The sequence below is a fragment of the Antennarius striatus genome, chromosome 4 (genome assembly GCF_040054535.1).
Source record: "Antennarius striatus isolate MH-2024 chromosome 4, ASM4005453v1, whole genome shotgun sequence".
Taxonomy (NCBI): domain Eukaryota; kingdom Metazoa; phylum Chordata; class Actinopteri; order Lophiiformes; family Antennariidae; genus Antennarius; species Antennarius striatus.
Genome location: NC_090779.1, coordinates 21,374,409 through 21,388,911, shown reverse-complemented (window position 1 = coordinate 21,388,911; position 14,503 = coordinate 21,374,409). Strand labels below are relative to the sequence as shown.

Sequence of the window (14,503 nt, the reverse complement as noted above, 5' to 3'; positions counted from 1 at the left end):
TCTCCCTCCCAAGCTGACAGGCGTGGTCGCCGTCTCTTGCCATGACCTATGACCTTCAGCCTCCTTCCTATTTTGGAGGCTGGTGATCAAGGACTTGACCATCCTTCTGCTGCTGTACATCACCCTGGATAAACACATGCAAATGTAATCTGATTTCTCGGCCAATGTTTGCTGGGCACTTGAAAAATATGTTTATGCATACAGGACTTCAACAGGCTCTTTCTTTGGTGTTCTTTCATTTATTTAATACCTTATCTAATAATCCAGCAGTGTTTCATGTTCAACTAGAAAACATGTCAGTACCCCATGTATCACATTTAGTGTGTTATGAAATCCAGAATATAAAAGCATTAATCTTCCCAACTAAGCAAGAATTAAAACATAGCATTTGAATGCACTAGAAATGGTAAAATATAAAAATCTACAAGTATAAATAGAAATTTGGTCCATTGAGTTGATTACTATATTATTTACATTAGATTATTATTTTTTTTAATTATTCCTGGCTTTTATTTTATATTTGACATGCAGCTGCTAACATTGTGATGATATTTACAGAAAGACGTTCAGTGCATGACCGCTGTAAAAGACAAGCTAACAAAATATCTCATCTGTAAAAAGATGCAGTCTTTTCCTTTACCCCCCCAAATTTGGCTCAGAGCCAATAAATACAAATGTCTAAGAAAGGCTTGTTAGTTGAATGAAATGAGGCAGTACAAGCGTTAATATGTCGGACAGGTAATCTACGAATTGTATCATAGTTAGACGTACAGGATGAAAAATACAAAAAGGCACACATTACAAAACCGCAGGGGAGTCCAGCTGCAAACTACAATGCCCTGCGTTTTGATTTAATAGGTGTCGCATTAGTCTGGCATCTGGCAAAGTTCTGTTGGCGTTGGAAGAGGAAGGACGGAATGTGGTTGCTCATCTGCAAAAGTCCTCTTGCTGTTTGACTGTATTGTGATTTAAGAGTATTTAAACCAGGGATTCAAGGCTCTCGGCAGTGCTGGCAGATCCCACCACGATGGTTCCGTTGTTGTCGGAGGACTGAAGGGTTTTTTCATCCTCTTGCGTCCCAATGAGACTCAGCATGGCTTTGTACAGGAACTGGTACTGATCCTGTGAATCAACAACCACAAACCAGTTGTTACACATCCAGGGTTCTTTCACCACTTCAGTGTAACTCTGGCTACTCAAATCATTTCCTTGGGAATAAGTGGGGCGGACAGTGAAGTCAGAGTTAAGAGTAAGATTCGTTCCTATCTTTTTTAATTATTTGAAAGAAATATGCTGTACTTAATTAAAATAATCATGTCACTGTCATTGCAATAAGTAATGTAAACCTAATTGGTGTCTTTTGTTTTTTTTTTTTACATTTGATCTATTAGCATTCAAAAACGGACTCGTTGAAAGATGAAGGTTGTAGGTTTAAGTGTTTCTATTGCATCGTTGTAAATGCAGTTGTTAAAATAAGTCCTCCCTTTCGATGTTTCAAAGTTTCTTTCATGGTGTTGTAAAGAGCTCAGATGTAAACGTGATTAATACTATCTGATCATCTAAAAAAAAATTTAGAATGAAATGAGATGATAGATATAAAGCACATTATAATCGGCGTATTGTGAGACATATTGTGTGGTTAGCCTTACAATGTCACTGAAGATTCCTGGTCTCATGATGTTTGTCAGCTTGGCCACTTGGAAGACATCAACTGAACCTTCAGCCTCCAGCTGGTTTGTCAGAGATGTTAGAGCACAGAATGTTCCAGCTGTAACTCCACCCACGCTTGAAGGCAAAAAAAGAGAAAATCTTTAAAAAAAATTTTTTTTCCAACTTTATCAAGCATGGATATTCCCTTAATGAAATTATTCTGATGTTAAACGTCGATCAGTCCGTGAAGGTCTTACTCATCGTGGACCACAGTCGGCCCGTCCTTGGTGGAACTCTCCACTTTCACCAAGTTGAGGAGCTCGAAAGTTTTGCTGATGGGACTGTCTGGGTTTGGCCAGCGGGGGGCTCGGTAGTGCTTCACCTCCAGAATGTAGTCATCCTCATGAAAAAAGAAGTAAAAAGATCAAACTTTAGTTCAGAAAAGTCACAATGAAGCCCGAAAACCAAAAGACTTTAGTTGGACAAACACTTTTATTTGAAATGCTAATACTTTTTAAAAAAATTTGCATTACCCAATGAAAACCGAGACACATTCCTAGAAAGATGAAAGAACTGAAAGTGCCGGTAATTTAAAATCTAAACAGTTAAAAATCAAACAGAGCAACAGAAAGACTAAACAAAATTACAAATTTCTCTTCCTGCATTTTAAACTGAAGGTTTATTTAAATCCAAATGACCTGTTTTTAATGATTATTGAACGACAGTGAGGCTGTCGCATTCCAGGATTCTCCTACCTGTGTAGCTTCCAGTAGGTATTCTCTGACCACCAGCATGTCCTCATTGGCCATACAGATGTGATCCTCAGTTTTCAGAGTGACAGTGAACATCTCAAAGCTGATTGGCTGCCCCTTACGAGGCCAAACGACACCGAGCTCCTCCTCCATCTAACAACACAGGAAGTCAGCAGACGTTACGTCGCACTATGAACCGACACTACAAGGGAAGCGACATCATCCTCCATCTAAAAGAACACATTTATGTCTTCACCTCGCCTGACGTTGTCCCCAGCAGCGACACAATCACGTGGGCGTTGTGGTCCCATATCATCCCCCAGAAGTCCTTTATGGTGCCAGGCAAAGGATTCTGGGTAACGATGAACTCGTTGCTTTGCCTGTACCCCTGCAGGAAAAGAATGTTAGGGGTTTTTTTTTCTTTTTTCCAAAGCACTTAGAGGATAATAAACCTCTTTTTAATCTCATGTGTCAAAACTAGTAACATGGAAAAAAATGACAACGGTATGAATGTGGAGACGATTCCTCCTTTGACTTGGGAGAAAAATTCCTCCTGAACATCCTGAATTCCCTCTTACTGTGATATACGATGCATTAATGTAATCTGAAGCGTCCTGCGTCGTCGTGGTCAGGCGCACTCGCGACCTCTCGACTGCAAAGACGGAGAAAAATATTTCAGTCATGCAAACATGTGGGGAAAAAAAAAAAAAAGACCTCTTCGTCCTTTAAAAGCTGCAGCTTTGGACTCACCAGGGATCACAGAACACGTTCTATTCTTGCTGCGGTTGCAGTCGTGCAGAGCTGTGGACTGGTCACATTCTTTCACTTCAGGGTGGCAGACCAGCTGTGGACAACACCTTATTTTAGAATACTGCTTTTCCATTGAATGCCGTTCATGTGTTTTGGGTGAACACAGTGAACCGGTTGTTGCAGAAGCCGTTGCAGAAGCCGCTCACCTTGAATTGCTTTTCCAAGCGCGTCCTCCCAGCTGGTCCTGGGATCAGCAGCTCGTTCACGTACCTGTGCAGGTGAGCTGCTGCCACGTCTGTCTCTCCAGCCAAGATGGCTTCCACCAAGGCATCATGAATGAAAACATACTGTTCCTGCAAAGAGGAGAGGGATGGTGCTGAGGACGAGGACTCCACTCTGATTTAGTTGTCCTCTATATGAATATAATAAAATAATAAATGTTTAAATCTGTTAAAAACACGCCGACAAAAAGAAATTGGTTTTCTCCGTTTTAACTTCACCACATTTTGACCTGCAAACTGGGTTCAAACACCTCCTTCAAAGGCAACATCTGACTGAACTGTGTGAATTCGTGGGCAGACATAAAGTTGACCTCTGACCTCTGTTTGAACCAGGTAGTTCCTCTGCGTGCGGATGTGTTTGAGGAAGCCTGTGACGTTTACGGCGTTTTCTTCCCTCATCTGCTTCAGCATGCTGTCGAGGACGATGTAGGTGCCCGTCCGGCCAACGCCGGCACTTCAGAGCGACGAGAGGAGAAAAGAAGAATGGGAGGATGTGACGCGAGGACAAAAACCAAAAAACTGTTTGTTTTTGTGCTCAGATCCTACCTGCAGTGCACCACCACTGGCCCCATCTCATCTGTCCTGGCTCTCGATGACTTGCGGATGAAGCTGAGCAGCGGAAGAGCAAACTCTGGGACGCCCATGTCTGGCCACTGGGTGTAATGGTACTGCATCACCGTCCGCTCATTGCTACGCCCCTTCTGGGACCCCTACAGGTATGGGACACAAATGTACAAAAATAGAAGAGATTCACTTTGCTTTCTGCATTTTTTCTTGTTCTAGCAGATTTTTTTATTTTTTATTTTCCTTGCTGTTATTGATTTATTCTTACCCCTACTGCTATTTCTAAAGGCACTTTAAAAGTTAATTATCTTATGCTTCTGAACATTTTGCATTTTAATTTCCTTGATGTCTCCCATCAGACCTGTTATACTGTTTTGCTAAGAGACAGTTACACTTTACACTTTTATGGCTACAAAAATAAATACCACAAAAATTCTGCAAAAAAAAATAAAAAAAATCTCATACCAGAAAATTTTAAGGTAACCACTAGCAACAGGATAACTGACCGGTAAATAAACTAAGCTAGTTAGCTATCAGGCTCATTTATTTAAATCTGCATCTTCCTTTATCTGTTAATTTAATATCACGTTTCTTTTAATATTACTGACCTGAAAAAGGTTTGTTTTTGAATGTCTCTTTAAACTTTTATACATTTATTATTTTAAGCATAATATCAAAAATGATAAAATGTCATCTAATGATATTTTCAGTGGTTAATATTTCAGGTTTTTTGATTACAAATTAAAATTCAATTTGAATGTGTCTGTTCAAAGTTGCATTTGGTCGACTACATACACCACGGCGGCATATTCCTGCCTTCATTCTTTTTTACTGCAGTAAATATCCGCCTGTCGGAGAGGCTTTGAACGTTAAAGAGTGTCCTTCAAATATCAAACGACCTGCTGAGGGTTTTTTTTTTAAAACTTAGATCGGAAAAGAATGAGAAATAATAAATACATATCAGGTCAGAATGTGATATTTGCATCTGATCTTAACATCAGATGTTGCTTTGATCCATCTTTTTCGTCCTTCATGTGCACTTGGCACTAAAACAGCATCATTTTGAACACTTATATGCAGCGAATACAGTCACTGAGATCTGATCGGCTGTTTGTTGGACCTTTTTGGTGTTGGTGTTCCTGACTGTGAGGATCCTCTGAGTGTAGTAGGCGAGGACTCGGCTGCTCTTCACCGTCACCAGGTAGCTGCCGTACTCCTGCTGCACCTCGGCCGGCCAGTACTGATCACACTTCCTCTGAGGAGAAAATTTTCTGCATCAAATATCATGAATTCAAATAAAAATTTAGATTTTTGTCTTTATTTTATACATTCAATGTATAAATATTCATAATTTGTATATTCTCAATTTTCCTGTTTAGGAAATCAGAATTAATTTCACTTTTGACTGTATAAACCACTTCACTAAAGTTGCACATTTATTATTGGATCATTTGTGATGTACAAAATTAAGGAGGAATATTCATCCTCTAAATGTTACAACTGTGGAACGGAATCTGCTCACTCACTCTTCCTTTCTCCACCAGGTTGGTGATCATGACTATGACGCCGACATTTTGCTCCCAAATCATCCTCCAGAAATCTTCCGTGCTCGACCTCAGGGGACCCTGAGCGGCGATGTACGACCGCGACTTGTTGAAGCCCTGAGGAAACGCGTAACAGCTACATCAGCTTTCAGAAACTCCTCAGAAACCTGGCGGCATTTCATACGAAATACAAATACACAATTTTTTCTGAAGTGATAGGTTGAAGAAGAAGGGTGAAAAGAGAAGTCACGTGATTTAACGATTAAACCTCTTTCTGATTAAAAAATAACAATGACAATCAAAAGTTAATGAATGATTGCACTAAAAGCCACTAATGTTTTGTCCAGTGATCATCAAAGACAATAGGATGAATCCTCTGGGAATCATGAATGTGTAATTTACACATGTGGAGGAGACGTTGCGTTACTAGGTAAAAATCAGGGAATCACCAAAGACATAGCAGTTCATTAGAAAAATGAAATTTTAGGGCAGAAAATATTTCACAAATATCAAAAATGTGCGCCTGCTGGTGAAAACCCCCCCAAAACAGACGTGGTGCCACCAAAGTGAGGAGGATTTATCCTCTGGGAACAATGAATGTCTTGCAGGAAAGTTGGTGCCAATCTGACATGGTCCAAAAAATACTGGAACCTGCATTTTCCCCAAACACTGAGATTCTGCTCTAAAGATTCTCCCATGTGAGAATGACTCGGTGAATGAAATAAAGGTCAAGGCTGCTTGAAACAAAATTTAGAGCCGGATGATGAAGTGTGTCACGCCATTCTGCTAATCTAGAGGCGGCTATGCAGTACACAACAATGCGCCGTCAAAGGTACACTGCTAGCATGGAAACAAAACTGGTTTTCAAACGCTTTAAAATCTCTCTTATAAAGGGTTCATGAGGGAGGGAATACATTTTACAAATATGTAGGATCTCAAGGATTCCACCGGATTCATTTTGGTGAGAAGCTGAATGTATATGCAACTTTTGTTGGTTTGAAAGAAAAGTCCACAGAGCTCCTTTAAAGCCAGCGCAGCAAAGAAGGTGTCACATGTTCTCGGCAGAGGGCATTTTTCAATCACTCCCGTTAATAGTTTGGTAACCTTCACATGACTGACAGAATAAAGTTTCCTTTGCGCTGTGCGAGACCCAGACAAAAGTACGTGCTTGAGAGATCCTCAACGTGCTTTACCAACTTTGTAACCTGTACGCCGGCTCTCCAGAGAGGCCATGACAGTCACCGCGGTTTTTTGTGTCCTCTCTGCCTCTAACAAAACAACTTGATACTGAAAATGAGAGTTTAATTGTGTGGCGATAATGCAGAGCCATGCAGGTCCCCGCTAACAACAGCAAGTCTGATGAATAGGCTTAAAACTATACAGCGGCACGGGCTGACTTTGGTTCTGAGAGACAAGAGGGAAAAGTGAAGTGGCTCTGAGGATGGAAATAAAACAAGTTTCTGCTGTATGTCTGACTGATTCAGAAAGAGGAGACAAGGCTGGGGTGAAGATGAAGGCCTCGGTTTGTATAACGCTTGGAAATGAAACTGAAAGACAGGTGATGGCAGGTTTCTTACATCCACATAGTTTGCGTTGATGTAATCACTCGTCTTTCCGTCTTTGTCAGCTTGCGGTATGAGTTTAACTCGACTGTGGTCGTCTGAGGATTAAAGACAAAATAAATGTAAAGATGATGATAGCGGGAACAAAGAAACATTTATTTTACTTCAACCTACATTTAAGCTCATCTTTTCAAACTGTTTGAGGATCAGGTTACAGTGAAAATAATAAATATACGGCTCCGTCTTTTAAACGCTACGCTGTGGTGACTGTAATCAAACATGCTCACAGGCCAGGATGTTACTGTATCTGTTTTTCATCTTGTTATCAGGATGGTTGGAGGTGTCAGTCGTCATTTCCATGTCCACGGTGCAGGACTGGACCTCCTGGATGCACAACAACACAACAAAGTCAGACTTGACTCCCTCAAATCCCTCATTATTCACTACAGCGGTTTATAGACTTTTGTTCTATGTTGTCATCTGGAAGAGGTGTGAACGGGAACAACTTCTCCTCCACTATCTTTAACTCCACCTTGGTAGCGCAAATTTATTTCTAGATCCAGAATGTAGGCAGATAATTCATGAAATATTAGTTATCGTTAGAGCAGTGTATCATTTAAACATTTTGAAAATTTAAGTAACAAAACTTTTTTTTAATATGTTCTTTTTCTACAAACTTCTTTATAAAAATGGATTCTAACTTCCTGTTATATATAAAAATCTACAGCCTTTTAGTAAATTTTTTTCCGCACAATAAGGCGCACCTAAAAGCCCTTAATTTTCTCAATTTCTTAAAATTCAATGTGCCTTATATATGAAAACAAGATTTAAAATAGACCTTTCATTGAAGATGAGTTCTCAGATGCGTTTTATAATCCAGTGTGCCTTATGTATGAAATTTCTTTTTAAAATAGGCTCATTCATCGAAGGTGTGTCTTACAGTCCAGTGCGTCTTATAGTGTGGAAAATACTGTATTCATATTTATGACGGGAAACAGTTGATCTATAGATAGACTTCTCCAGTTTAGTTTTTGATTTTAATTGTAACGTTTCAACTTAAACCAGAAAATGTGGAACTTTCTGCTCACACCGTCTACGTGAACACATACATTTCAAGGTTTCAGTTACTTCCTCTTTCAGCTCTGTCAAACCAGTTTGTGCAAGTTTTTGTAAAATCCATAACTAGAGTGGACGGCTGCAGAATTCAGATTTGTAAAAAGTTTATCATCAAACACTAAAAAATGTCATAAATTCATAAAGAAAACTCGCACAATGTAGCTTTAGGTAGAAATTTCCTCACTTCTTCTGTGGCTGTATTATGGGATGGATACAACACACCGAAGCAGCCTTACTGCGGTGCAGAAGGCATTTTTTCTCATAAATAGATGGTATTAAAATCATTAAAAATATGAATACTGACAGCACAACAGATTCCGAAGAGTGAATTGACGACCGCCCCTGGACTTTTGCTCAATTGGACGTGGCGTGGCGCTGATGTCATTGTATGAGTCAATGTGTAAAACAGGAAGATTATAATCTTAATATTGCCAGTTTTTATATTCTTAATGCCATTTTAGTGAAAAGTTGATATAAGAAAGAAAAAACTAGTGAGCGACTTCATTTCTTAAAAGACATCCACGACTGTAACATCCTGAAGAGCCACATTTCCACAAGAACAAAAACGCTGCATCCAAGACAAGACAATAAACATAGAGCAGCAGCGGTTTAATAGGAGAACAGGAGGAGAGCATCTTACCTCATAACTCTCCTTCAGTATCTAATGACGAGGGTGAGGGAGTAGCAGGCAGCAAGGATGTTTCCGTGACAACACAGTGAAACAAAGGGTGGCAAAAACACAAATACAAATTACATGACAACACAGAAAACCACAAATTCCTCTCACAGTATAGCTCATGCTACAGCAAACACACAAAGGGAAGATCAGCAATCCTAAAAAAAAAAACATACTGCAGTAAGTTTATGTTTAAATGCACCAAAAACAAAGAAAAGTGTAATTAATTAATAATTTGATTTTTAATTAATATTTTTTAAAATTATTAATTATTTTTAAATCAATAATAATTAATAATAATAATTATTATTATTTTTAAATTAAACATTTTTTAAATGAATGATTAATAATTTTCATGTCCACCCTCTCCACTGCTAAACGTACTGGTGACCATTACTACGCTCATTTGTCTGTTTACTTGTGCTGGTGCCTGTTTTATAAAAGATTTTTTAAATTGTAAAAAACAACAACATCCACCCTCAAAAAGATCAAATGTCACTCTAACCACACTGCAGTTTATTTTTAATTGTCATAATAACACCTAAAAATCAAGCCATCTTGCAGTGTGAGGGTCACCCCATCAGATCATCACAGAACAAAACGCAGCATGCAGGATGAGGACAAAACAACCTCCACAAAGACTTTTTGATTCTCGTTTGACTCAGTCGCTCCTGTACCTCAAACTGCTGCTGAAAGCCGTGGTTGTTGTGAAGCTCGGCCACATGTCTGACAAATTCCTTCACCGGGAACGCCGTTTTCACATCTGGAAAATAAACAGGAAAGAAAAAACACTGAAAAACCTGCAGGACAAGAATAAGTGTTAATATAGCCTAAAGTTGTGTATGTGTAGTGTGTGATTTTGTTGTGGTAAATATTTAAGGGTTTTTATTAAATGTACAAATTCAAGTGTGACTACAGATAGAAGGAAAGCTGAGTGCAAACGTGAAGACATCTCTAAAACACAAGGGCAGTTTAAGAGCGGAAACATATTTTCACACAGCAGAGGCATTAAAATAAATGACATTGTGGAGATTTTCAAAGGTGATTTTTTTAATTGACATTTTTGGGGGAAAAAAAAAAAAGACATTGTGCAGGATTGAGAATAACAGAGCAAACCGGTGGAAAATTCCAGAGGTTGAGTGGAACCTAAGGACAATTTTGAAAATTACTATTTTTTTAACTGAAAATTCTGTTCAAAATTTAGATTTTTATCTAAATGGGATCATTTTGAGACCAGTTTGATAGAAAATTTTAATAGAAATCTTGAAAGAACCGCTGCAGCCATGAACAACTCAAGATTCTCCATTTTCCCACTGAAATGCAAGTTGCATAAATTTTGGACACACACTTTTGGACAATTTCTAATTCACGGTTTGCTGAAATAAAACCAAAATGACTTGAAAAATAAAAAGTTGTATCTTCACTTGTAAGCAAATAATACACCTGTGTGTGTGTGTGTGTGTGTGTGTGTGTGTGTGTGTGTGTGTGTGTGTGTTACCGGATGGTGAAGCTGCACTGGTCGGCGGTGTGATGATGGCTCTGGGTGATGAACTCTCATTGATGTAGAAGTGAGCCGTCTGAAAACAAATTCTGAAAACACAACAGTGAATATCGGGTTTAATTTTTATTTAAAAAATGTCCTTATAAATTGCAATGATGTATACATTTAGTCCAAGTGATCTGTGTTTTGGATAGGACAAAATCCACAAAGGTAAGTAAATAAATAAATGAAATACACAAATAAATAGAGAGAGGGAATTTTATTTGGTGACATTATAGAAAACCAGGATGGTCATTGGTTCTGATGCTGAAGCAGCTGAAAGGCAGAAGATGCTTTTGTTTTCATGTGACTCCCCGTTGGCCCAGATTCAGAAGAATACATGGTAATCTTCTCAGAAACACAGGAAAAAAGATGTTTTGCTAATCCTTGACAAGTTTTTAAATGGATGAGATAATCTCAGATGAACCTGTGTTGTCTCAGCCAGAAACGGCCATCAGGGATTACCGCCGACAAAAAGAAGAAGAAGAAGAAGAAGAAGAAGAAGAAGAAGAAGAAGAAGAAGAAAAAAAAAACAGCATCAGGGTTGAGCTCTGAGACATTTTGAGGAAAGACAAACAGTTGTTCCTTTTTACTGCTTGACAGAAGCTGGATTTTGATATCACTTAAAACTACTGGGACTGGAGTGACTGAGTCTGTTGTGTTTAACTATTTATTTTTTTTATAATTTGACTGTTTTTAAGCAAAACAATGCTTCATCTGGTTAAAAAGATGAATCTCTACAATCATAATTTACTTCACACACTACTCCTGTGTGGCTCCTTCTCTGAACTGGTCAACCCCAGAGACTCTGGATTACAGTACTTGATTGATATAGAATAAACATCCAAAAGATCGAAGGATATTTTCTTTCAATACAACGTTCACCTTCTGAGAGGCGGCGCTGGATGTCAGAAGACACGTTAGATTATCATTCAAAAGATGTGATTCTGCTGCTGCTGCTCATCGGCGCATAATTCACTCGTTTATCTACTGAGACCGAGACTGAAACGACTTAATCTGATTATACTGATGTCGGATTGAGGGGCTCAGCGAGGACTTCAGCCAAAAACAGGGAAACAGCTGCTGCTCATTAACAGACACAAGCTTGAAAAACGCCGCACCGTCCTGATGAACCCCAGGCTGACGATCACCTCCGTTACTCACGCTTTGATTTCATTTATGTAATCAATCTTTTCACTGATTGCTCTGAGAGAAACGAAGTTGGAATTGATAAGATTTTGATAAGAACCCCCTCCCCCTCCAAAAAAAACCTTCTTACCATCATGCTAATTTGAAGTACATCTCTAAACTTGTAGACCTACTTGACCTTAAATGCACAGCAGTGTCCAAATGAGCACCGTGTTGTCAGCGGGGAGCGAAACAGGACACAAGGCCGGATTAGAGCAGTTTGGCCTCCTGTTGCTCGGCCTACAAGATGCTGACACGATTCTGCCTGTCTGACATAATCAGGCGGATGTCCTTTTCTATCCCCTGACCATCTCTGGATGCTCTCAGTTGGAACCGCCACGGCCAAGGAACACCGTTTTCTGAGGATTAACCCCCCCCCCCCCTGTCCCTGCTCCTCAGATTATTACTGTTTTAGCATTGCTCAATCTGGGAGATACAAACAAACACGATGAGGACAAAACAAGAACAATATGTGAAGACTCCAGGATTGCAGATGCAGCTTTTGGAAAAAAAAAAAATGACTGTAAGCGTTTGACAACATGTCCTTGATTGGATTTCTGAAGCTGGTTATTTGGCGGTCTGAGTGGACAGTTGAGTATTTTTTTTTTTCCCTTTGGGCCGAGTGAAAGATGTTTTCAGCAAAAGGAGAAAAGAAACTTTTCAGTTTCAGCCCTTGACGGAATTAAAAAAAAAAAAAAGTTTTACTTTTCTCAAAGAAACATTTGTTTGGTTGCAAATAATACTTCTCAATAAAAAAAAAGAAAAACAGCATCTCTCAAGGTCAAGGAATCAAAACCACTGCTGTCAAAAGCAAACGGCGGCGACAAGTGAATGGATTCATTCAGCGCATCAGGAGCTGTACAACACAGCCAGCATTGTTTGAGGAGGGGCTGAGGCTCACACACACACACACACACACACACACACACACACACACACACACACACACACACACACACACACACACACACACACACACACACACACACACACAAACGCACAGTGTCAGAGGAAGATTAAGCTTGTGTTTGACAGGGATTTCGCTTCCCAGTCAAATACGAGTGTTCTGGCTAAATTCTCCCTTTCATCCGCCATCATACGGGATGAAGAGGAGGTAGAGGAAGGGAGAACGGAGGTGCTTCTACATCTTTTATTCTCCATGGATAGAAATAAATGATTAACAGGATGTGCCCAGTTGATTTGTTGATTTGGAGAAAAACCTGGAGGTCAGGTTCTCTGAAGAGCGAAGGGACTTATGGGTAATGGAAATTTTCACATATGTGACCGACATCAAAGTTGATTGATGGAACTTTGAAAGAAAAATTCGCATATTCTGTGTGAATATGAAGGAAAAGTTATATTTGTGGGTATTCTGCAGGTTTAGGGCTGCGAAAGCTGACGACTGACAACAGACGATCAGAGATGAGAACTCCTCCATCTCCTCCTAAGAAATGTGGGTGAAGATGCTCCTCGCGCCCGATTGAAACGTAGCTTTAAATCCACCGTCGGTACTGACCTCCAGTAGACGAAGATGCTGATCAGGACTATCAGGCCGACGATGGTGAGGGTGGAGATGACGGCCAGAGGAACCACAGCCTTCCTCTCCCTCTCCCTGATCGAACCAACTCTGGACTCGTGGCTGCTGTTGTTGGCATCTGAGGAGGAAAAGCAGGCGAGGAAAGACATTAAAGCTACCGCAGGGAGAGGAAATAAGAAGTTTAATACAGCTGTGTTTCTCAGATTCATCAGATTAACTGATCTCAAGTCCATGAGACTTTTACTTCAAGAGTCAGTTAACCATCATTTCCTGGTTGGAGCCACATCGTTCCCAGAACTTAGATTCACTGCTAGAAATCTCCGGAGATAAGACTTGTAATAAATGTGATTTATCTTGTATGGTATAAAAGATACCCCCTTCATGTCAGACTGTATGATGGAATTCTACAGACGACTGAGGCTAAATGTGAATAAAAACCTCAACGTTCAAGTTCAAGCATTCAACCCCACAATGTGTGAAATGAATCAGAAGTCTGTGGCCGTCCAATCATAACTGGGAAACAATAATATCAGAATACATGAGAGACGAGAGGATGACCTGAGATGAAGTCGAATTCAACATCAATGTTTTGCCTCCTTCATATGTATGCAGAATTAAAAGTTAATTAACTCATCTTCAATGACTGCTTGAAAAGAAATTTGAATGATATGAACAGCCCATCGCTGGAACATAATATAGTGACATTTACATTCAGCCACTGAACAGCGCCGGCGCTGAACTCCTCACATTCAAACCACCCGGTAAACCACTCCTGACACACAAAGGTTCATAATTAAAAGTCAGCAGCAGATCAAATGAGTCCACATCAAGAGGAAATCAGCAGCATAATGGTAACTTTGAATAATGACAAGAGAAAACGTGACGACTTAACCTGACCTCACTGTGCCGCCGCTGGTGAATTGTACCTTTGTGCTCTGCTAACCTGCCAGGAAACACTGGTGTGGCTGAAAGGAAGACTTCTATAGCTGAAGGTCAGGGAGCAAATCGATTCTTACTTTAAGCTGGTTTATTCACTCTCGTGTCAATAGTCAGAGTGGACAAAGTACAACAATGCACCGATCTGTGGATCACGACTCTATTTCATATCCGATGTGAGTAGGTGCACGTATGTTGGCATCTGAGTGGATGAGAATGTATCCTTGTGAGCTGTGAACCGAGGTCTACAGCTCCTATAGGGATTTCAGGTGGCAGCGGCTGTTTCTTTGAACCCATTGCTGGTTTTCTATCAATATTTATCAGGTGAATCCTGACTGAAATTGAAAATATCTGCCAGGGAATGAATTAAGAAGTCTAACTGACTCTCAAAAGTAAAAGTGTGGACA

At 39.8% G+C, this 14,503-nt stretch overlaps 1 protein-coding gene across 4 annotated transcripts in view; it reads right to left on the bottom strand.

The window, feature by feature from the left end:
* ptprz1a (protein tyrosine phosphatase receptor type Z1a) overlaps positions 1-14,503 on the bottom strand; it is a 46,787-nt gene continuing 32,284 nt past the window's right edge. For 3 of the 4 annotated variants that reach the window (XM_068313380.1, XM_068313381.1, XM_068313383.1), the window contains 18 exons: positions 13,140-13,278; positions 10,394-10,485; positions 9,573-9,658; positions 8,860-8,880; positions 7,391-7,487; positions 7,119-7,201; positions 5,524-5,658; positions 5,118-5,252; positions 3,980-4,143; positions 3,752-3,887; positions 3,359-3,505; positions 3,153-3,246; positions 2,981-3,054; positions 2,659-2,790; positions 2,406-2,555; positions 1,908-2,050; positions 1,650-1,785; positions 1-1,122 (listed from right to left, as the gene is read on the bottom strand). In XM_068313380.1, coding sequence (XP_068169481.1) covers positions 979-1,122; positions 1,650-1,785; positions 1,908-2,050; positions 2,406-2,555; positions 2,659-2,790; positions 2,981-3,054; positions 3,153-3,246; positions 3,359-3,505; positions 3,752-3,887; positions 3,980-4,143; positions 5,118-5,252; positions 5,524-5,658; positions 7,119-7,201; positions 7,391-7,487; positions 8,860-8,880; positions 9,573-9,658; positions 10,394-10,485; positions 13,140-13,278 — 2,108 coding nt within the window. In that variant the 3' untranslated portion in view covers positions 1-978. The remainder of the gene's footprint in view (positions 1,123-1,649; positions 1,786-1,907; positions 2,051-2,405; positions 2,556-2,658; positions 2,791-2,980; positions 3,055-3,152; positions 3,247-3,358; positions 3,506-3,751; positions 3,888-3,979; positions 4,144-5,117; positions 5,253-5,523; positions 5,659-7,118; positions 7,202-7,390; positions 7,488-8,859; positions 8,881-9,572; positions 9,659-10,393; positions 10,486-13,139; positions 13,279-14,503) is intronic. The other variant, XM_068313382.1, reaches the window with a different exon arrangement.